The sequence below is a fragment of the Ursus americanus genome, chromosome 1 (genome assembly GCF_024610735.1).
Source record: "Ursus americanus isolate L20-20 chromosome 1, mUrsAme1.1.p, whole genome shotgun sequence".
Classification (NCBI taxonomy): Eukaryota; Metazoa; Chordata; class Mammalia; order Carnivora; family Ursidae; genus Ursus; species Ursus americanus.
In genome coordinates, this window is record NC_142127.1 from 96,471,925 (window position 1) to 96,496,123 (window position 24,199).

At 39.1% G+C, this 24,199-nt stretch overlaps 2 protein-coding genes, 1 long non-coding RNA gene and 1 pseudogene across 17 annotated transcripts in view; 3 read left to right on the forward strand and 1 right to left on the reverse strand.

The window, feature by feature from the left end:
- COL4A3 (collagen type IV alpha 3 chain) overlaps positions 1-12,494 on the forward strand; it is a 137,200-nt gene extending 124,706 nt beyond the window's left edge. For 4 of the 6 annotated variants that reach the window (XM_045775279.2, XM_045775277.2, XM_087864005.1 and 1 more), the window contains 6 exons: positions 96-194; positions 3,065-3,277; positions 3,908-4,085; positions 4,426-4,540; positions 5,722-5,894; positions 6,484-7,337. In XM_045775279.2, the coding sequence (XP_045631235.2) occupies positions 96-194; positions 3,065-3,277; positions 3,908-4,085; positions 4,426-4,540; positions 5,722-5,894; positions 6,484-6,568 (863 nt within the window). In that variant the 3' untranslated portion in view covers positions 6,569-7,337. The other 2 variants (XR_006775786.2, XM_087864006.1) reach the window with 2 other exon arrangements.
- LOC123778097 (uncharacterized) lies at positions 189-13,695 on the reverse strand. Its single transcript, XR_006775792.2, has 4 exons — positions 13,564-13,695; positions 10,785-10,847; positions 1,808-1,891; positions 189-341 (listed from the first exon to the last, which is right to left on the reverse strand). It is a non-coding gene; the product is annotated as an uncharacterized LOC123778097 (long non-coding RNA).
- LOC148110819 (large ribosomal subunit protein eL33 pseudogene) lies at positions 337-3,052 on the forward strand (annotated as a pseudogene).
- The window catches only part of MFF (mitochondrial fission factor), a 31,184-nt gene continuing 20,638 nt past the window's right edge, over positions 13,654-24,199 (forward strand). For 5 of the 10 annotated variants that reach the window (XM_087864011.1, XM_087864015.1, XM_087864022.1 and 2 more), the window contains exons 1-3: positions 18,077-18,271; positions 19,188-19,408; positions 20,333-20,502. In XM_087864011.1, the coding sequence (XP_087720137.1) occupies positions 18,234-18,271; positions 19,188-19,408; positions 20,333-20,502 (429 nt within the window). In that variant the 5' untranslated portion in view covers positions 18,077-18,233. Of the gene's footprint in view, positions 13,952-18,075; positions 18,272-19,187; positions 19,409-20,332; positions 20,503-24,199 lie in introns of those variants that run through there. The other 5 variants (XM_087864010.1, XM_087864012.1, XM_087864020.1 and 2 more) reach the window with 3 other exon arrangements.

The following is a 24,199-nucleotide window of genomic DNA, read 5'->3' on the forward strand; positions in this document are numbered from 1 at the left end:
TCAGTTTGCAGGACTTTCATTGCTGAAACTGGGGGAGTGCCAGGTATGTTTTGTCCTGTATGAACCATTCAACACAGTGTTGGTGTTTTGGCTAGGACCCTGTGGGCCAAGAGGTAAACCGGGCAAGGACGGAAGACCAGGAACTCCTGGGCCAACTGGGGAAAAGGGCAACAAAGGCTGTAAAGGAGAGCAAGGTAAGTATACAGCTGGCTTGTTCTCTTCACGGAAGGAGCGCTGTTTCGATGCACAGGGGAGTCTTGTTTGCATATGTGACTGTAAGAGTCATCTAGGGCTTTCAGTTCGTGTTGCTCACATTTAAAAGCCAGGAACAAAATGTTCATCTGGAAGAAGATGAAAAACAAAGAATTACTGGAATACACCATTCTTCCTATCTCTTATCTGGGCACATGTACTCCAAATTTTTAGTCTGGGGACAAGTAGACCTAACAAAGCATGAATTCTATTTTTGGAAAGGCCAGTACTGTTTTTAATTATTTATAGGAGTACTCATTTAATAATATCTACTTATAGGAGTGGCACACAATTACGTAGTCCGAAAAAATATTATCTTGATGTGAACAGAAGAGCAACTTCATGTCTTTATCTAGGAAAGCCATCTTTCAAGTATGCCATGCCATTCTTGAAAACTGAATGACTGAACAACTCATGTCTTACCCTGAAAAAGGCCCTCTTGAATATTTCAGTCTGGGTGGCCGTAAGAGTGCTGAACTTCGGGGGCAAATAAGTGGGGCCTGCTGAGAACAGGACTCCTAAAATGACAAGTATGTCTGGAAGGCTGTGGTCCACGGCCATTTTTGCTGGCTGTACACAGTGTCTCCAGAACCAGAGGAAGCAAACAGCTCTTCTTAAAATTGAAGGTGTTTATGCTGGAGATGAAACTAAATTCTATCTAGGCAAGAGATGTGCCTATGTGGACAAAGCAAAGAACAGCACAGTGACTCCTGGTGGCAAACTGAACAAAACCAGAGTAACCTGGGGGAAAGGAACTCGTGCTCCTGCTTGTGCCAAATTCCAAAGCAACCTTCCCGCTAAAGCCACTGGCCACAGAATCCAGTGATGCTGTACTCCCTGTGGATTTAAATTTACTGAAAAGTAAATAAATAAAGGCGTAGATTTGTTCTCCTGTAAAAAAAAAAATTTAGTCTGAACATCAGCTATATATGTCAATTTGATACACCTGGATCAAAATCTACCTTCTGCAAAAATTTCAAAAGTACTTTCTAGAAAATACCTACATATCCAGATCTTTTTTAGAATTGCTGATTTTGTTAAAGTAAGAAAAAAATTTAAAATGCAGTTTTCCAATTTATTAACATATGACCAGATCTACTATAATAAAACTGTAAAGACTAGAGCCTTAAATCTTTACAAATTCAAATATAATGCCAATAATAATTATGATATTAATTGCATAATCACTCATGATTTAGTATTGTCATGACTGCACATTAGAGCATGCTTAATCATTCAGCTTTCCTTAAAATGTGTTTTCCAAAGTGGAAAAATGTAAAACTCTCACTAATAATTCTACTAATTAATTCTATTAATTTTTTTCTTTACTGACCAAGTTTCAGAATGGGGCCACAGCAAGAGCAAGGGTCCTACAATACAAAGTGAGTTGAGAATCATTAGCAAGTAGATTGAATTAGTCCTGATGCCATAAACACCTTACAAGAATGATTAAAGGATCTAAGAGTTAAATAACACAGGTATAAACTGAGAGCCCTGGCCTCTCTCTCGGAAATGCAGAATATCCTTGAGCATGCATACTTGCATGGCAGCCTACCTCCAGTTCCTCTCATGGTCAGCTAATCACAATTCCTGTGCAGAGACGTAGAGGCATCTTTTGCTTGTGGCCAGTTACAGCTCCCTGGGAGTGAGGGTAGATGTGGGGAAAAGTGAAAAAGGTATATCTTCTCTATCTGATATATTAAAGACATACAACTTTGGGTGACTCAAGTAAGACATGAGACTTTGATGAATTTAGATATGACCTCTTCTTAATTTCGAAGAATAAGCCAAGACCCCTGGAAAAGATAGGAATGGTGGATAGACTGAAAAATAAATAATCTTGGGGCTTTAACAAATCCTGGGGGAAAGCACTGACTTCTGAGCCAAGACTAAGCTGGGGCACTGCCTGATTCCAGGGCCTGACTCCAGGGCATGACTGTTTGTGGGAAACAATAATACCTCCCTTGACTCGTGGGCCCCAAAGCCAACATTTTCTATCCTCTTGCATTTCTTTAGGACCCAAGGTAGGTTAGGTGGGGCTTGGGGTGCACTGGCAGTGGAAATGGATTAGGGACCAAGGGGGATGGAAGCCAGTGCCAATATCATGAATAATAGCTACTTGATTTAAAAAAGGAAAGGAAAGAAAGGAGGATGGAGAGAAAGGAGAGCTCTCCCGGTCCTTATTTAGAAAGCGACAAATGTGTATTTGCTGACTCTAATGCAGAGAAAAAGGAAAGTATAAAAACGACTCACTTAAAAGAAACTAACTTATCACGGGTGGGGAGGGAGTCTTTTCTGTTCTTATTTGCCTTACTAATTGATTAAAAACTTTCTCGAAGTTTACACCTTTAAAAAGAACTTTCAGTGTTTTCCATGACTGTTTACTGACTTTATCGAAAGCACATATAATTTTTTATTATCCACTTGAATAGACTTTCAAATTGTAGGCATTTGACTTATTCACCCACACAGTAGGATGCATCCATTTTTACATAAAAAATGAACGTAAGACCTACTAGAGGCAGGCCACTGTGCAAGGTATCATAGAATGCAAAGAGAAAGAAGACCTGATCTCAAAGAACTCATTGTATAATATACACAAATATTTATAAGAAGAGGCATTGTGTGATAAACTAGTCAACATTTAATACTGTTTGGCCATCTCGTAAGCCACTCTTCTTTAGGACCCCTTGAAGAGGAGCTTAGCAGATATACATAAACACTAACATCAGTATTTTGGGAAAATGAGTTTGCGGTTTTGTTTGTATCACAACACGTAAACATGTTGTAAAACAGCATGTGTTTTTTAAAGGACCACCTGGATCAGACGGACTGCCAGGCTTGAAGGGGAAACCCGGACACATTGGGCCACCTGCACCTGAGACAATGATGAGAGGCTTTATCTTCACCCGGCATAGTCAGACCACAGCGATTCCCTCCTGTCCAGAAGGGACAGAGCCGCTCTATAGTGGGTTTTCTCTTCTTTTTGTACAAGGAAATGAACAAGCCCATGGACAAGATCTGGGTAATGTCCCAGTCCTAGTTTTCAGTCATTTTGTTCCATGTACAGATTGTCACCTTTTATAGCATGGGGTACTTCTCTCTGAAGTGAAGTGTAACAACCTGAGCACCTTACAGCACTTTTTAGAGAGAGTAGATAAAACAACATTGGTCTAATGTCTAATTTTCATTCTGGAATGTACAACTCTGGAAGGATCATAGCTCATGAACAGTCGGTCTAGCTCGTCTTCCCGATGCAAACGATTTTCACGTAACTCACCTGTTTGCTTTTTAATCTTAAAAGCAGCATCTTTTCTAAAGCTTAGTCTATTAGCTATTACATACAGATTAAGAACTGGGAATACTTCGAAATAAAGACAAGGTCCCAAACAACCCAACCAGTCCTCAAGCACTAGACTGATTACAAAGGGTCACCCGAAATATTAAGGGGGTGGGGGGAGAAGGAGAATTTGATTGCTTTTATTGGATCTTTGATTGCTATCATTGTTAAAACTTTTCAGTAACAGATTTTGCAAATAACTCTTTTGGGCTGTCTTATTTTTGCATAGGGTGTCTTAATTAGCCTCTACCTAGTCATGATACTCAAAATAATTTTAACTCACTGAAAGTGATACCCAGTCTGATGTTTCATTAGGAACTCTCGGCAGCTGCCTGCAGCGGTTCACCACAATGCCATTCTTGCTCTGTAACATCAACAATGTGTGTAATTTTGCCTCTCGGAATGATTATTCATACTGGTTGTCAACACCAGCTCCGATGCCAACAGACATGGCTCCGATTACTGGCAGGGCCCTGGAGCCTTACATCAGCAGGTAAAAATCGAATCCCTTAGTTTTGTGATGGGACCAGGTGAATCATTTCATTTGTAATGGAACATAAGGCAGCACATCACAGTGCAGAAAGTGGTGACACTGCCATGTTCTTTTTTTAAAAAAATATCTTATGTATTTTAGAGAGAGAGAGTGAGTGGGGGGAGGGCCATAGGGAGAGGGAGAAAATCGCAAGCTGACTCCACGCTGAGCTCGGACCCTGATGTGGGGCTTGATCTTACAACACTGAGATCATAATCTGAGCCAAAACCAAGAGTCAAACACTTAACCAGCTGAGCCACCCAGGCACCCCAGCTGCCATATTCTTTATCTCACATTACAGATGCACTGTCTGCGAAGGTCCTACGAATGCCATAGCCGTTCACAGCCAAACCACTGACATTCCCTCATGTCCCAATGGCTGGATTTCTCTCTGGAAAGGATTTTCGTTTATCATGGTAAGGAGGAAAGGAACAGCAAATTCATAGTAAAGATTACCCTTAGAACCTTACATTAGACTGGGTGAAATGTGGCCCCCAAGAATGATGTTGCCTGACATTAATGCGCACAATAGTCCCATGGACATTAGCTTGAAGATCTGGAAATACACTTTTGTTAAAGTTTGTTTTTTTGTAAATAATGGAGCATTTAAAAATATGACTTTACCCATAAATCCTAAAGAAGACATTCAGGTGATGAGTAGTGCCGTATTAGTAATAGAAAGCCTATTTTTTTAATGCTGTAGTGTTTTATATAGATCCTCCATAATCCTTATGGAAACCCTGGAGGTAGTTCCTGTTTTCTACACTTTTATAAGTCAAAATGAAGACCGCAAGGTCTCACAACTAGTAAGTGGTAAAACTAGGGTTTGAACCTGAGTCTGTCCGCTCCAAAATCTTTTTGCCTTACACTATGCCCCTTTGCCATTCATATGAAGATGGGGGCTAAGAGAAAAAGCCTTTTAAAGAAAGATTCCACAGATGTTAAGTGCTAAACGAAGAAATCTATGGACTGACCATCAGTGATTCTGATAGCCGCACGCATGTGGTTGGTGGTTATTCATATTTTGTACAGCACCACTTATGATACACTATTCCCCCTTCTTTACTCACAGACATCCATTCATTCAACCATTAATTCAAAAAGTATTTATTGAACACCTACCATGTGCCGTGACTGCTCTAAGCACTAAGAAGAATGCCAACAATGATCCAGAGTTCCTGCTGGTCATGGACCTTATATCTTAGTGGTGAAGGTAGACAGTAAGCAAGAAGACAAAATAACCACAAGAGTAATGAGTTCAGATGGTGATCGGTACTCTGAGGAAATAGGAGATTGTGAAAGCGACGAGGTCAAGGAAGGACTCCAGGAGGTTATATTTAAGCAGATCCCTGAACTATAAGAACGAGCTAGCTGACTGAGGAAAAGGAGCATTCCAGGCAGAAGAAATAGCTTTTACTTTTTTTTGGATGACTAGTCCTCACAGCTTGGAAGGTACCTGGAGTATTAGCAAATCTGGGTCAAGAAGCATAAGAAGTTTATTTCACTATTTTTTTTCTATTACAAAAAAAAAAAGTAGAGCACTGAAAATTTGAACACGATGCACAGAGGTCTTATCCAGATATTTTTATTGTGATAGTTCACAAGTGCGGGTTCTGAGGGCGCTGGACAGGCACTGGCCTCCCCTGGCTCCTGCCTGGAAGAATTCCGAGCCAGTCCATTTATAGAATGTCATGGAAGAGGAACGTGCAACTACTATTCAAATTCCTACAGTTTCTGGTTGGCTTCATTAAACCCCCAAACGATGTTCAGGTAACTATCCAAAGTCAAGTTTAATCTGATGACTCAGTTGCAGAACTATTTAGAGGTTGCCATGTTAGATTTTCATTACCTGTGTATTGAATCATTTAAAAGAGCTCCCCATGCCAACAAAATCCTGTTTAGCTTGGCACTCCCAGTTTACAAGTGTTCTAGAGTCAACAAGTAGCCATGCTTTTGTACTATTGCACCAATAAAGACCCAAAAATGTGATTTTTGTCACCACCAAATATATTTAACATTTGTTTATGAACTTAGACCAAATTACTGAATAAAACCACGAAATGACCTACTGCTCTTAATTTACTGTACTGGAAGATTTGTGAGTAATACAGACTATTTAAAGGGTAAGGGTGGTTTTTATTACAAGACAGAGAATCTGTAAGTTTGTATCACAGATTATGTTTTCCTCACTGCTGCTGAAATACAACTAAATTATAAAATGTCGACATATATACCTTTACATAAATATACTTCCTATAATAAAGTTTAGATGAGATACAATATTTATTAATAAATCTCAAACCCTCTTTATCTACACATTGATGAGATTTTTTGTTTGCATTTTTTGCTTTTATTTCAGAAAACCTATTCCATCAACTGTGAAAGCTGGGGAGTTAGAAAAGATAATAAGTCGCTGTCAGGTGTGCATGAAGAGAAGACAATGAAGAAATCAAAAGAAAACAGAACTGTTCTTTTTCGTCCTAAGTAACCAAGTAATGATGCAGAATATGCATTTATTTAGGTATTTTTCTCTAACCAAACAATATGGTTCTGTGATGACTTAGGACAAAGTTTCTATTTGTTTCCCCACACAACAAAGCATTTCTTTTAAGTCGGTTCTGTGATCCTGGTATCTAAATCTGTGTTCTTGCAAAGTTTCCTATGGTAAGGCAGCAGACTTTTCAAAAAATACCACTGAAATCCTATTCCACTTGTATCCAATGCATGGGCTCAATGGCGATTGTATAAAGCTTGATACTACAAGCTAAGAGCTATTTGGTCCACTGGAGTCCCAAGATTTGTCCCCTTCTATTCCAGTCTTTGAGACTCAGGGAGGCTAAATTGGTTTTAGATTGTGCCACCACCCCCTTTAGCCCCTGAGACTGGAGGGAGATGGGGGGCAGGTGGAGTAATGGCACCCCATGAACTGGACTGGACTTTCAGACCTGTTCAGTAACCTAAGGCCTGAGGAAACCAGAACTGAACTAGGGCTCTTTCAAGGGTTCCCAAGACTAAGGCTAGAGGGGGTTTCCCTGAATGGTTTTGTTCATATTTTTTAAATGATTTTTTTGTCTGTCCATTGAATTCATTTCACTGCAGCAATGTAACCTGCTTGCGTTCAAATTTTTATCCCTAGTGAATTAATTTTAATAGGATCATGTTACACACATACTCTGAAATGTATCTGACTTCTTCTTCTTCTTTTTTTTTTTACCAGTTCCCCCACCCATATAACAAGGACACTACTTTTTTGGATGTGCACTTTATCCCCAACCCTATAAATGTTGAGAAAACTTAAGACATTTGCTGGCTAATCAAGCTCAAAATATTTTTCCTTTGCTGTGATCCATTCATATTCCATGTAACCTGGGTATTTCCAGATTTATTCCTGGACTATTTCTCTAATTCTTCTTTTGTAAAAAAATTATGTGTTTTATATTACATTGTCTTACCAACCATGTTGAAAGAATCCTGTAAAAATCTTAATGTACAAATTGTATAGCTTTGCAGATATAGGTCTTAAGACTTGCTTTTCAGTGTATTGATACATTCCCAAGGTTACGTAATTCAACTGAACAAGCATTTCATTTAGCGCCAAGCCAAGCTTGGGCTTACAGATACTAAGGCGGAGAAAGAGAGACTCATGTTTCCGATCTGATATCCCAGAAAAGGTAACTAACTTACTGTTGCTGTTAAGACTCCCACATATTTGAGCTGGCTTTCCCCCCCTTTTCTTCCTTTGTCACTGTTCTTATATTCCATCATCATCATTCAGTAGGCCTCAATAAAGGTTTACAAAAAGATCCCTGCCCAGGGAAAGCCCAGGACATCTAGCTTCTCTTAGGCCTCATAGAAGCCAAGGTAGGAACAATGTTAAGAAAACAAAGATCTGCAAGACACTAAGAACCACTTGAACTTGATGGTAGCGCTACTTGACGGATCTCAGAGGCCAAGTATCCTGAGGCAAAGCTCTGAAGATGCTTCTTGATCCACCCTGGTGGCGTTGGTGGTGCTGATATTTAAATTCAGGTTATTGCTTCAGTCTCAGTTGCTCTGTAAGTGAAGGCGTGACCCCAGAGGACAGCACAGACTGTGACCGCGGTTCGCATCCTACACTGCTCAGGGTGACTGCTGTCAAGCCGTTTTTACATTTGAACATTATAAAGTGCATTTTACTTAGATTATTTAGACTCACCTAATATTAAGATTTTTGCTCTAAAAATATCCTGCTGTCCCAATTGTACCATAATGGCATATAGGGGCTAACTGATGGCCACAGACCCTCTATAGGACAATAGTTCTGGAAGTGTGGTCCCTGGACCAGCTGCATCAGCAGCCTCGGGGAACTTGCTACAAATGCAAATTTTAGGGCCCATCTCAGACGTACAGAATCAGAAACTCTTGGGGTAAGGCCCAGAAATCTGCATTTTCACAACCCCTCCAGGTGATTTCCGACACACTCAAAATTAAGAACAACTGCTGTGGGCAAAGAGCCAAGAAATGATTGCACAGGCAGTTCCAAGGCACAGCTGGCTGTAATCGCTCCATCTGGGCCTCGCTTTAAAGTCCAAGATCACCAACAACCCTAAGGTTGTCTCATTTTACTAATACATAAAAGTCCTAGATTGGTGCTAATGCCAAATTACTGGCCTCTGCTTATCCAAGCCTCCATGTTCTCTTGCCCTCTTAGCAGTGTTTAACTTCTGAGGAAGCCAGGTGATGCTAAAAGCCTTACATTCCAATGAAGCCATATTAACAATGGCTCAGTCCCACCTCTGAGACTGAGCCTTAAAACACGGCTCCCATGCATCACTTTCCAGATGCCTAGGAGTGGCTTATAATGTTATGAAGATTTAACTTTGTAGATAAAATGTAAATAACTTGTTTCTTTTCAAATTGGGGCTTCAACTTTGGAATTTCACAGTGTGCTAAGATAATGGATTTCTCAGCGGTCTTTTTGCAAGGTAAACGTTATTAAGTAACTTATTTATAAAAGTATTACAATAATGCTGAATTTGAATTTTATTGCTAATTTAACTGACAAAGATTTTTCTATGCAGCAAATGTAACTTACAGCAACTAAACTTAATTTAATGTTTACTTTATAACCAAATGAAATATATTTAAAATATATTGAATATTTTATATTATTATATCCTGACAACATTACAATACTGTAATGTACTAATATTTCTGTAATTATAGCTGAAAATTATTTTATTGTATTGTCTAAAAATAAAATTGAAAAAATTATATCCGGTCTTATTTTTTTCAAAATGGAAATAATTTTTTGAATTGTAAAAATAATATATGTTTGCTGTAAAAACAAGAGACAATACAAAAGTTATGAAGAATATAAAAATTGCCATGATCTAGACTGTCACCCTCACCCAAGATAATTAAGGTATATGCCCTTCCAGAGCTTTTCCCTGTAAACATGTTTTTAAACAAAAATAGAATACAAACATGCTGTTTGTAACCAGATTTTTTTTTTAAAGATTTTATTTATTTATTCGACAGAGAGACAGCCAGCGAGAGAGGGAACACAAGCAGGGGGAGTGGGAGAGGAAGAAGCAGGCTCATAGCAGAAGAGCCTGATGTGGGGCTCGATCCCATAACACTGGGACCACGCCCTGAGCCGAAGGCAGACGCTTAACCGCTGTGCCACCCAGGCGCCCCTGTAACCAGATTTTTTTTAAACTTAATACTCTATGGATTTTTTTCACATCAATAGACAAGAACTAATCATTATTTACTCCATAGTCTACTGCATGGATGTACTACATAAGTCAATAAATCCCCCAATTGATGGACACTTAATTTAGTTTTATTCATGGAAATACTGTACACATTTCATTTCACATTTTCCAGTTATTCCTCAGGATCAATCTCTAGAAGGAAAATTACAGAATCAAAGGACTCACACGATCTTAGGTCTTTGATATACATACAAAAATGTTCTCCAGGAAGGTTGTTAGAATGTCCAGTTGTATCAACAACGTAAACACCCACCTCCTTATGCTTTTACCAATTCTGGATATAGCTGTTCTTTTACAATTGTGCCTATCCCCATTTAATTTACATTCTGCTCACTACGAGTGATGCTGTGTATTTGTCACTTTTAATTAGTATTTGTTTTTTTTTATTAATTAGTATTTGCTTTTTTATTTATTTGTATTTGTATTTGCTTATTTTGTATTAGTGCCTATTTCTGTTTTCCTTTGAAGGACCTAATCACATCTTTGCTCATTTTCTATTAGGGTGTTTAAGAAATTTTTACAAATCAGTAAGAAAATGTATAGATTACAGAAATTATGGGTCATATGTTTTGACAAATGTTTCCCATTTATAATACAAATATTCCTCATTCAAGGAAAAATATTCATAAAATTTTAAATGTGGAGAAATAGTAAAGAGGAATGCTTTTAATATACAAAATAAGAAATTTTGTAAGTAAGGAACTTTCAGGCTGTGTTAAATGGTAATCACGATTATCAAAGGAAGAAACTAAACAGTGATCTTGGGTAATAGTTCTAAGAAGACAAAGAAAATTGTTGCTTAAATAAATATTTTGGAAATATTTTCATAACTGGGCCAAAAAATCTATATTGAAAACATTCTGAGCCAAAATAATGTGTTAATATATTTAAACGAACTTACTTTTACTACTGGCAAGTAGAGGAATGAATGTGGTATTTGTGATCGTTCTCTCTACTTGCGAGCCTGTTTGGAAGGAAAATTGTGATCAGTCTCTAATGGATTCTTAGCAACCTACTGACAGGGGACTTGCAGAGCCCTAACAGTGCCTAGTTCACCTCACCCTATTCCCAGCCCTGCCTACTGGAAACAGAAGCAAACACAGAGGAAAAAGTAACTGATTTTGAATAACCAGGCTAAATGTAAACATCCATATAAATATGACCCTCTCCACGTGTTTGTAGAGTCTATGGTTTTTCTAAAAATGCTGACATTGCTCAAAACCTTTTTAAACTATTGCTTTGGAATTGGGTTTATCAGCCAAACCAGGAGATAGGTCTCATCCCTTTATACCCAAGACCGACAGCATGCTCAAGATATTTGGCTCCACAGAAGACATCCAGATGAGTGAGACATAGACCTCAGCCTCAAACACAGAACTTTATCTGGTGGCAGAAAATAAGGCAAATACATAGATTAATTATAATATTGGACAGAAAAAGTGCCATAAGAGATGACAAGAAGTGATTCAAAAGTTGGAGGCTTCAGGAAATAATTATGAAAGAAGGAATATTTTAGGTGGTCCTTTAAGGGCAATTAGATTTCAAGAAGCAGAAGGTGGCCAGAAGCAGGATGGCATTCCAGGTGGCAGGAATATATGGATAAGGGTAAGTAGTTAAGAAAGCATGAAGTAATCTCAGAGAAAAATTAATGGTCAAGAATATGTAGAGTATAAGAACATACATGGAACACATAGGAATATGTGAAATATATATATTCTCTGTATATGTAAACATCGCATGTGCATAGATACACAAACATGGTGGTAAATAAAGTGGTATTGTAGGAGTTAGGGCCATATTAGGTAGAGTTTCCAATACCAGGTTGAACTTGTATTTCATTGGCTGATATAAGGGCAGTGAAAATTCTGACAAGAGTAGAATGATCATACAAACGGTAACCTAGAAGATCCAGTATTTTATATACTGCCCTTGCCAGGCTATTTCATAATTTCCAGTGTTTTTAAAAATTACTGGATTGCTGTTATGGACTTTTGAATTGTAGAGAACTATAAATCATCAATTTCTTTTAAACCTGGGGCTTCAAATTTGAGATGTCACAATTTGTAAAACTAGGTTCTTTGTGAATCCAACCTCTGGTAAGAATTAGAAGAGAAAAATGATTGGAGCTGGGGAGGCCAGGTAAAAGGTTATTAGCCCAGATGCTGGGTAGTGATTTAGCAGTGGTAACAGAACAGACAGAGAAAGTGGAGAGTTGGCATTGAGGTGGGGGAATCTAAAGCATGGGGGCTTGAGAAACAGTGAAAGATGACTTCAGAATTTTGAAACTTGATGACTGGAAAAATATCTTGTCATTAACTGAAAAAAAATCAGGAGAAGGTATCTGGATTGGGAAGGAGAAAATTTGAGTTTGAAACCCTGTTGGGATCGAAACTCCAAAGGGACACTTATGAAGAACTGCCTAGAACTAGCGCAACAGGATGAGACTAAACGGATGTGTTATTTAAATTTATATGCCACCTTTTGCCCACAAAAGATTTGAGGTAATTATGGGTGCAAAGATAGTCAATGATGGATTGAATCATAAACAGGAATGTCCACATTAAGGATGGAAGGTAGACCCTGCATGAAGCTTGTCACAAAAAAAAAACAAGGGGGCAGAATATCTAGGTAAGGCAGAGAAAAAGCCTTTTTTTTTTTTCTTTGAGAATCTACTACCGATGTTTGGTGATTTCATGTACCACACTGACTCTTTTTTTTTTTTTTTTTTTTAAGATTTTATCCACTTATGTGACAGCCAGCGAGAGAGGGAACACAGCAGGGGGAGTAGGAGAGGAAGAAGCAGGCTTATAGCGGAGGAGCCCGATGTGGGACTCGATCCCAGAACGCCGGGATCACGCCCTGAGCCGAAGGCAGACGCTTTAACGACTGCGCTACCCAGGCGCCCCCACACTGACTCTTTAACAGATCAAATGATTCAGGAAGATTAAGGGTGATCAGAATTAAGGGAGAAGTCTTTGGATCTGGCAACTGGTTCACAAGTAATTAAGAAGTGGAGGGTGCCGGGGGAAGCAGCAGGGCGCTCATTTCCACAAGTCTTGGTTATGGATGGCTTACCCAGGTTGGTCTTTCTACCTTCCCCCAAAAGGTTGGTTTGGAATGACTTATCATTCCTAAAATCTATTTATTCTTACACAACGATGATTTGCCACTATTAAGAAGGGACCCAAGAACATAATTCTTAAAATGTTTCCCAAATTATTTTGAAGAACGGTAACCTCTCTGGAATATCTTTAGATTCTACAGAAGTACCCACTCATGTGTATGTCTTTGTTCGGCTGTTTAAAATCCAGGCATACAAAATACCCCGCGATCTGGCTTCAGTCTGTCCCAACGTTGGGGAGCAGAGTACTCAGTTTCCCACACAAAGTTAGGTTGGTGGTTAGATCCAGAGAGGGCTCTCCCGAAGCTAAACAAGGCTTCTAACTACTAACTTCTCTTTTTCCAGCATTCTTATATTGAGGGATTAGTGGAGTCAGTCAGGGCAGGGGGTCACTGTTAAGGAAGACATCTAATAATTAGAGGGCTCGACCAGTAATCCAAATTGGCGTTATCACCGGCAGAGCTGGTGAAATATTCAGAGTATTAGGTCTCCCGCAGCATAGATTTTAATGCAAATAGTCCTGAAAAATAGTCACGTTAACTGGCTATCGAAGGTTTACCTTGTAAACACGTGGGTCTTACAGATCACGAACTCCAATAAGTTCAAGCGTGAACCAAACTCATAACCACAGAAGCGTTGCTGCCTGAGACTGCCCTCAACAAAGATGTCCCCATATTGCCGTCGCCCTGCCCCCGCTCCTGTGCGTGAGCCTCACGTCCGCCCTTCCCTGTGTCACATGACTACGAACCTGCCTCAGCTACGGCTCCCGGCAAGGGCCAGCCCCGGCCGTTCTCCAGTCTCTGCCGGCCCGCTGCGGGCCGCTCCGGCCGGTTCTTTGCCCGGGCGCCTCAGTGCGCTCGGCCAACGGCCTTTGGGAGCGCCCACCCGAACGCCCCGGGAGCCGGCGGGCTGCGGCCCTCGCCGGGGACCCTCCAGCGGGTCCAGAGGTGGGTACTTATGCCTTCCCGACCCGGGACCGGCGGCCCGAACCGGCCTCCAGGCCTAGCGCCGCGGCCGTGACCCTCCGGCCGACGGAGGGACCCGCGGTGGCCCCGGCCCGTCCATGGTGTCGCCGCGAGTCCCGACCCCCGGGCTCTGGCCTTTCCTCCTCCTTAGGACCTTGCCGCCTCCTCGTTCCCTGAGGAGAGCAGCGCACGCTCCTGTGAACGTTTTGGGGTTAACCTGCTCCGACTTTTCTAGTTCGGGGTCTCATTTTGACAGTCGGGGGGGGGGGGGGGACGGAGTTGAAAAGCACTGGGGATGTCCTGAGAGCTTGAACGCGGAGCTTTGCTGGGGGGTTTCCCTCATCCTTCCCGGCCGAGGCCCTGGCCCCTTTCAGAATGACCTTGGACCAGACGCCAGCCGGCTTGACAAGTAGTTTGGTTTTTTGTTTTTACTTTGTGGGAAATACGTGTTCGGAAAGGAAGGCCTTGCTGCAAGCCGGTCGGCCGCGGGAGGCCCCAGGTCGGGTGGGTCTGTAAGCACATTTGCTCCCAGGTGTGAATGCTGGGAGTTAGTTGCTCCTCGGGTTTCCTTCCAGAAGCTGGGAGGCCGGAGGAGGAAAGCGGGCACCCGTCCGCCGAGCCTCTGACCTTCGCCTGCAGGACGAGGCCCCTTGGATGGTGCAGGAACACCCTGGGCCGAGTCCTACAGCGTTAGAGCAAGGGGCGCTCTGTAGGGCTGAGGACCCTTTCCAAGTGGTGACATCTTTTCAGGGCAGCAGATGAGAAAAGCCCCAGAGCCCTTGCTCCCAAGTGTAGAGCCAGTTGTATTCAGGTCTCCCATCCACTGAGAGACGTGACCTGAAGGACCTTAAATGTTTTCTCTCCCTAGATGAAAAACATTTGTTTCTGTGTCAGTTTCGTCGGCTAATGAGATCCCACAGGAAAAACCTTCAGGAAAATGGATTTGGAAAGAATTAGAACGACTGAGTTGTACTTAGTTTAGTAGTTTTCTCCCCGTGTAATTAAATTATGTGTAGGACCTGCTATCTTTTTGGTTTCAAACACTTGGGAATTGGTTTTGCTATTCTTTCCAAAAGGAAATTGTGTGTTCTATCGCTTCCTGTCCGATAGGACTGCCTCCTTTTAGAATTACAAAGTTTAGCAGTTGCTTTCCTCCCTTCTGCTGTTCAGCTTGCTTTCTGTGGATTCATAACCTTATTTTAAAATTTGTGGATTTCTGTTTTTTCATGTTTTTGGCGACTTTTCTTTCAAAACTACAATTAATCCTGGATTGCTACACCCTGATTTGCCAGTGCACCAATTTTTTAAGTATAGTTGCTTGGAAAGAGAACAGAAACAGGGTGACCTATATAAAAACCTTGAACTAGGACTACACAATAAGTGATAAAGAACCGGATTTTTTTTTGTTGTTTTTGTTAAGAATTGGAGAATTATATAAATCTTTGCAACCACAATCAGTTTGACCCAAGTTGTTTCTGCGACTTCCAGGACTATTTCTCTGGGTTCCAGTATTGTAATACAGAAAATAAGAAAGTCAAGCTTGAATCATTGTGTCCCAAATTTTGGACACTTTCCAGAAGTGGAATTTGACTTGATTCTATATAGTATATAGATAGGGGTTTTTTTTTTTCAGTTATGTTTTTGTTACATGTATTTCTGTATTTATGGTTTAAGGTAGTAATGTAAAGTTTCCTTTTAAAATACATTTAAGATGTTTAAAAGTTGAATTAAAAAATTAAATGTAGGTAAGTAAATGCACTGTGGGAGTGTGGGAAATACTATAAAACTGGTAAACTACTGGTGTTAGGGAGCTCGGAGGCTTAGAAATTAGAGGTCTAAGATCATCTGTGATTACGAGAGAGATTTTGTCTCCTTAATTGTATGACAGAGAATCATGTACTGGTTGCCTAGTAGATTCTAATGGCAGAATCTCTGGAATTAATATCTTAACTCCAAATGAAAAGTTTATTTTACGTTTTGCCAAAAGATAATACCAGAAATGCTACAGTTTAATGAGGGAGGAAAAAAGATAGATTCTGATCTAATTAGGACAGTATAGTGTTCTTTTTTTTTTTTTTTTTAAAGATTTTATTTATTTGTTCGACAGAGATAGAGACAGCCAGCGAGAGAGGGAACACAAGCAGGGGGAGTGGGAGAGGAAGAAGCAGGCTCATAGCAGAGGAGCCTCATGTGGGGCTCGATCCCAGAACGCCGGGATCACGCCCTGAGCCGAAGGCAGACGCTTAACCGCTGTGCCACCCAGGCGCCCCGACAGTATAGTGTTCTATCTTAGAAAAGTGCCATTTTTTAAATTTAAGTAGCTCAAATAGGCTACAGGAGAATTTGGCTTTTTCTAGAAGTTGTCTTTTCAGCATCTATCTTTATGATCTAAGTCTGTGATATTTACAGACAGATTCTCATAAGACAAGATGTTGCTATAGAATGAAATTTTGACACTCATGGGATGTATTGGTGGAAAGTCAATAAAAAGACTGAAATGCAGTAAATGGAGTGGGGAGAATAGCACATTTCAGGGAGATAATGTTCTGATTATTTGTGTCCCTTGTTTATTATTAAAATTTCAATGTATAATGTCCCAAGGCTATAATTGTTTTGAGATACCTCTTTTCAGTATCATATCTGAATATAAGCTTTTGTTGTGCTTCATCTACACACAAGTATTGGAAGAGTTTCTCCTCTAGAAAGAGGCACAAAAATTATAATAGAGATTGCCTGTGGGGACCTAGGTGGTTATAGAATAGAGTCTAATGGGACACTGTGTTCTCTGAATGTTCTTGTGTGCTTTGTACCGTGTGTATATATTACTGGTTCGAATTCAAATACCGAATAAAAGTTGTGAATATAAATATGAGATTAACGTAAGTATTGCGTGAAAATTGCTGAATAAAAATTTAGCCAAAATGCATCTGTTCCTCCATATATATATATATATACATACACACACACATAAGTATTAAGTCTTTCAAAACTTAAATTTTTCATCTGTCACATCTTTCTAAGTTCAAATCAGAAATGATGACAGTTCTTTATTTTATCTTGGATTAACTAATGTATGATTGTAGGTCCCTGTCTATGGGACTAAAATTGGTAGTAAGCTTGTTAATTTTTTCTCTCTGTATTGTATTGGTTTCTTAATGTAAGTTTGTGTATCTTTGGTGACATCATTTAGAGGATTGCCAGCAATGAATCCCTAATGTTGGTATCACGTAGGTTTTCAATTAGCTCCTGTTTTTCTCCCCTAGGGACAAAAGTGGCTCTAAATCCAGCACAGGCACATTGAAGCAAGTTAAAGGATTTAATATGAAGCACAGAAGCAGATAGTGCCAAATAGCAAGCCATAGTTGGTAACATTTGTGAGTAAAAATTTTGTCTTTTTGGCTCTATTTTCTTAGTCTTTAAACCATCTGCATGCCAGATCCTTAAAATTCACACATTTTGGTAAAGAATAGAGGAAGCAGTTTAGCAGTCATAATTAACCAGTTGTCAGGGCGTAGCACTCTGAGCAACCTTCAAGAACTCTCCTAAGCATCTGATTGAGGTAGTTCAAGGGTCATAACACATCTCTGACATGGAGTTTAGGAAATATCCCAGGTATGACTCACCTTTATACCGTCTTTACTTTTTATTGCCCTTGATTTGTATCTAATATCTTTTGCAGAAAATTCAGTGCAATTTGGCTTTTGAAGGCATTTCCTTTTAAGGAAACCATTACTTATGTATCATTTTTTTAGGCTACGTCAGATCATGATTTCTTCATTTGTATTGGACTTAAGCCTTAAAAAAGAAAAGGACTCTTTTCCCCCTTCAGAATATAATGATTGAAGGAGTCTTATGGCAGATGCTTTTTTTTTTCTTATTTTACTGTGACTTCATATTTTTATATACATTTGATTATCCTGTTTGGAAAATAATAAAATAGTGATTGTGTGTAAAAGCATCTTTATGATTTTTGAGGTATAGAATAACTCTGTAGGAGAAATCTGAAAATTGGTTTTATAGATCAAGTCTTAGAAGATAATTTTAAGTAGATACTTGCTTTTATTTATGGTTTTTTAAATAAATGAGTTGTTAAAATACTGATTTTTATTCTTTCTTTTTTACAGCTGGAAAAGCAGTGTCCGTGTTGTTATGTACACCTCCCAAAAAGTTCAGATCTGTAGGGGAATTGTTGTATAAAGTAAACCGAACTACAGGGTAGCAGTATCTTAATAGCTATTCTAGACATGTATTTACTGTATTAAAAATGAGTAAAAGAACAAGCAGTGACACCCCAGTAGGAAGGTCAGTGACATTTTATTCAGTTGAGCTGGTATTAGAGGCTTGAGAGATAGTGTCTGTAAAGCTGATTGCCATAGGCTAACCGTGCTCTTCTACACTTCTTTCCGCATTTTGTATTTGGGGGCAGCTTCCATCTGCATTTTTCTGAAGCATGGATCCTTCTCTAATTTAGAAGGTTATTCAGTGCATTTGTACTGACTTTCCCCTTGAAGGCATGTTGTGCTTTTTAAAACTACACATGTAAATACGAAATTGAATACAGATTAATGTGAAGCTTCTAATCCCACAAAACGAATGCATGCATACAGGAAGAATTTCTTGCTACATATTCTGTATCTCGTGTTCATTGCATCTCAGTCACCAGGTATACACTCAGTAAGAGAAGTGCGAATTTGTATCTTGTGATTTGTCAGGGGACTACATTTTTAAAATAAATTTACAATTAGCCTTATTTACTTTATGAATCTGATTTTCATCATTAAAAGGTTTTCTTTTTTTCATGCATGACAGCAATTCCTAATTTCATTTTTATAAGATTCTAACAGCTTTCCCTCAAATTATTAACTAGGAAATTTTAAGTTTTATTTCATTCAGTTTTGAATTATAAACAGCATGCATAGCTATGTAGAGAGAAAGAGAGTGTGTGTGTGTGTGCACATTTGTTCTGTGGTTATACAATAATTTTAAAATTTGCTCTTAACCAATATCCTCAGGGTGCCATTTCAGCTGATAAGTGAGAAGGCATTATGTTCAAGAAAATGTTTTCTTCAGTCTTTTACTTTTCCTTTGTATGTATTCAATACTCATAAATGAGAAGTCTCCTTTTGCGCTTCCTGCAAGGTGTCGTCTTCTAATTTCACTACTTTAGAGAAGACTGAAATTTTAACAGTCACCCCTGTCTTTAAATTTTTTCCCACAGGGTGAGTGAGGCAGCATTTCCTTCTCCCACTGCTGCTGAGATGGCGGAGATTAGTCGAATTCAGTATGAAATGGAATACACCGAAGGTATTAGTCAGCAAATGAGGGTCCCGGAGAAATTAAAGGTAGCACCACCAAATGCTGACCTGGAACAAGGATTCCAAGAAGGAGTTCCAAATACTAGTGTCATTATGCAGGTTCCAGAAAGGATTGTTGTAGCAGGTATTTTACGTTTGTTTAGAAAGTTTCCTGATGAATCTTTGTTTTATGTATTTTTATGAAAACTTCTGGGTTTTTCAAAATAATATTTAGAAAAGGGGATGGGAAATACAACTTTACATTATTTTCAGAAGTTTTATTATAATTGTCTGAAATTTCAAAGAGTGTTTTCTAATAATTCAACTAATTGTGACATAATTTACATACATAAAATATGTGTAATTTTTTAAGTATGAAGCTTGATGAGTTTTGACAAATACATGTACTCCTGTGACCTTCCACCACAGTCTAGATATGGAACATTTTAATTACCCGGAAAGGTTCCCTTGTGCCCCATCTCCTTTAGTTCCTCCCCCTCAATTCCAGGCAACCATAATCTCCTTTCTAAAACCAGAGACTAGATTCATCTTTTCTAGAGTTTCGTATAAAGGGAATGATACAGTTTATACTCTTGGGTCTGACTTTTGCTTAGTGTAATGTTTTTTGAAATTTCTTTCGTGTTCTTGCTTGTATCAATTGTTCATTCCATTTTATTGCTGAGTCGTATTCCACTATGTGCATATACCACAATTTGTGAATTCACCTATTGATGGAGATTTGGGTTGTTTCCTGTTTAGGGCTGTTAAGAATAAAGCTGCATTAAAGTACAAGTTCTTGTAGGGTGTGTGTTTTCATATTTCTAGATTATACCATAAGTTATGTTTAACTTTATGAAAAACTGTCAAGCTGTTTTTGAAATTGATTGTACCTGTTATGTTCCCATCAGTGGTGTGTGATAGTTTCCATTGCTCCACATGCTTGCCACACTTTGTACTCTCAGTCTTTAAAATTAGTCATTCTAGGGGGTGTGTAGTGGCAGATACATTTTAATAAAACCACTATCTTTTTAAAGCCTCCCTCCTTTCATTTTTATTTTTTTGTTCCTAGGAAATAATGAAGACATTCCATTTTCAAGACCAGCAGATCTTGACCTTATTCAGTCAACTCCCTTTAAACCTCTGGCACTAAAAACACCACCTCGTGTGCTTACACTAAGTGAAAGACCACTAGATTTTCTGGATTTAGAAAGACCTCCTCCGACCCCTCAAAATGAAGAAGTAAGTAGAGTTTTAATGTCAACCGAATTTGAAATAATATAGACAAAAGCAAAAGGTAAAGAGGATTGAAAGCTATAAATCCTACATTAGCAATATGTAATGAAAGCCTTCCACATGGACCATTGTGTACTATAAATTCTGGTGTATAGATACCCCAAATAAGATATTATGCTATTTTTTTAAATTTAAATGTTAGGTTTCAGGAAAATGGAAGTTTCGTGGAAATCATTAACATTCACATGGTCTAGAAAGAAGAGCTTTTATGGCTGGGAGTTACACCTTAAGCAGTACTGAAAGAGTTGGGAAGTATAGCATAGAAAATGCATCACTTTGTTACAAAAGAAATCTGGCAAACAGGACAAAGAAAGCTCTTTTTTTCCTTGATACTACCTAGTCTTCCCTGCTTGCTAAAAAGCCTAAGTTAATGCACCTTGTAACATTAATAGCTCTGTTGACCTAAATATGGCAGCATGGACTCATGAGGTGTTCACAAGGCAAGGTTCACAATCTTGCCTCTCTCATTGATTCAGGGCCAATCTTGTAAAATTTCTTTTCTGTGATGATTCTTAGAGTTGCAGCTTTTACCCTGTAGCTTCTGAACTTCTGTGTTGTGATGAAGCTAGTATAAGACAATTGGCAAACATATGTTTTTATTGATAGTGGAACTGCCTGTGTGTCATTGTTCATGTTAGTCCTTTACAACGACAGTAAAGTAACCACATCACCCAGGGGAGTGCAGTGTCCTAGTGCCGGGGTTGGCCTTTTCTTAGGTTGGAAGTTTCTGCTGAGGTAACTGAGACAATGTAGGTGCCAGTTTGGACATTCTGGATATATTCTTGGTGAAAAGCACTAAATTTAGTGTTCACATGGTGAAAAGGCACTGAGATACTTATAGAATTGTATTTATTTAACAAACATTCTCTGAGCTTTTGTGTAAGACCCTGTGTGGTGAGGTAGAGTTCCCGCATGGTGGCATGAGTGAGGGAGAGACACCAATACACACAGAAGATCCCAAGTTCTTAACAGCAAAGAATAACGAAAGTTATGAGACTCGTCACGCGAGACGAGCGGTATCACAGCATGCTTTCCGTTAGAGGCCCTGCTTCCTGGCCCCGCAAAAGTTCCCAGTGGAAATTACTGCTGTGGATAATAATGTCTTGGAGTGAGGATTCTACCAGGGGAGAAACCCTCCCTGTAATATTCTTCAAGTTTTGTTTTCCTCTTGATCTTTCTCCTCCCACTATTTTAGATACTTAACTGCCTACTTGGTGAGCATAACTGATTGAAAACAAGTCAGGCACTTTCTTGAGTGATTACTTTTAAGAAAAAAGGTTTACCAGGATTGCCATCAGTAGACCTATGGGGCTTACTCCTGCAGTAGTAGGGGTACATTTAGTCAAATATGGTAAATGCCCAAAGTATGTAGCACTGGAGTGAAAAACTTAAGCTGAGAGTGAGACCTAATTTTGAAGGCCTCCTTTGCTACTTACTAATGATATAACCTTGGGTAACTTATTTAACAATTCCAAGGCTCATCTCTAAAAGAAAGATAAGAATAATGCTAAGTGCTTAAGATTATTGTGAGAATTAACTATAATAATGCATGTAGTGTATTTAGCACATGTTCTAATTTATGTTAAAAGCTTGTATGTTTAAATATTATTGTTATAAAAGTTAAGATCCTGTGGCAGGAGCCAAATCGTGAGATGCAAGAAAGGAGTTTCATAGATTAGTACTGGCTGCCTGTTGAAAGGAAAGCAAAGGTGATGATCTGTACTTCAAGTCCATGGAAGGGTCCGGCAGCCTTCAACACAATCGACCTCTTGATCAGAGGAGAAAGGAAAAAGAACCAGAGTCCTAGTTGCTTCTAGAAGATGGATTGAAAGAGGAGGGCAGTAAGGCCCTGAGGGCTGCACTGATGATTCATTCAGATGCTAGTCAGAACCCCCCAAGTGAGATCCCCTGAATCACTGACTCTGTAGTAGTTATTTTACAGCATATACCAAGGTTTCTCAACCTCGGCACTGTTGACATTTTGGACTGGATAATTCTTTGTTGTGGTGAAGGCTATCCTTTTGCATTGTAGAATGTTTAACATCATTCTTGATCTTTGTGTAGTAGATAACAGTGGAATCCTCCAAATCATGAAAATCAAAAATGTCTCTAGTAGTTAAAAAAGGTGGAAATAACCTCAGTGTCCATCAGCTGAAGAATAGATACACCAAATGTGGTGTATCCATATAGTGGATTATTATTCAGCCATACTAAGGAATGAAGTACTTACACATTATACAACATAGATGAACCTTCAAAACATTATGCTACATCAAAGAAGCCAGACAGAAAAGGCCATATATTTGATGATTCCACTTACATGAAATATCCAGAATAGGCAAATCCATAGAGACAGAAAGCAGATTACTGGTTGCCAACAAATTGAGGGAAAGGGGAATTGGGAGTGACTGTTTAATCATTACAGGATTTCCTTTTGGGGTGATAAAAATGTTTTGGAACTAGGTAGAGGTGATGGTTACACGTTTGAATGCATCAAATACACTGTATTGTATAGTAGTTTAAAATGGTGAATTTTATGTTATGTGTAGTTTATCACAATAAAAAGAAAGGAAAAATTCTCTCCATTCATTGCCACATATCCCCTTGAGGGCAAAATCACCCCTAGTTGAAAACCACTGGCCTATGGCAAGAAAGGAGACTATAAGAAGGTGGCTTATGAAGAAGGCTATAGAAGTTATTGTCTAAAATGTTGTCTGATACAAGGAATAAGTTTGCAGAAAGTATCTGCACTTGAATTCCTAAACTGGCTTGAAGAACCCAAGGGAACCCATGGAGAGGGCTTAAAGCATGAAGCAGATAATCCCCTCGCATAGACAGGATTTATAAAATCTGGAGGCTTGGCTGGTAGAGAGGAAGTTGATGAACCTTTTCAATATACCTAATCTGTACTTGGAAGGCAACACTAGGATATGACCATCGCTTGATGATTCTACCTGCAGGGAGCTAATAGAGCAACTGAGTAATAAACTGTCTGATCTGGGTAAGAAACTGCAGAATAACCAAATCATGACAGTTCCTAGTGTTCTTAGCATTGATTAGGCAGTATAAATGAGAAGGGAGGAATTTTAAGCCTATTATCAGACACAAAAGACCCTGAGACCTACAGGAAGTGACCTGGAGCTGGGAAGCTTTCTCAGCTTCAGGACTGAGTACAAATTTTTAAATGGGTAGTCAGTGCCTGTTCCTTCTGAATGACATTTAAAAACCTTGAATTGTCAACTAGATTTCAATAAAGCTGGAAAAAAATAATTTTTAAAAATAAATGAAAACCTTGGATTGAAAAATCCATCACCATGACTGAACTAAAGGGTGGAAATTTTTAAAAGATAGTGTTCCTTATCACTTCAGGCTGTGTCCATGCGCTTTGGTATTACAGAATACAAGTCGGTCATATTAGAAGGCATGGCAAATGTATGCTTTTGTCTGAAGGTGCTTTTTCCCTCTAGTATGGCAGTAGTATCAATCTTAATGTTCCTGGTAAGTTATCTTTAAATCAGATTTCAAATGGTGAAAATAACAGACTTAGGATCCTCCAGTTTCCAGGCTGTGTTGAAGTCATAGACATAACTTGTCTTCTGTCACTTCCTGTCCTGCTTAATCTTGGTTCTCACAACACAACAGC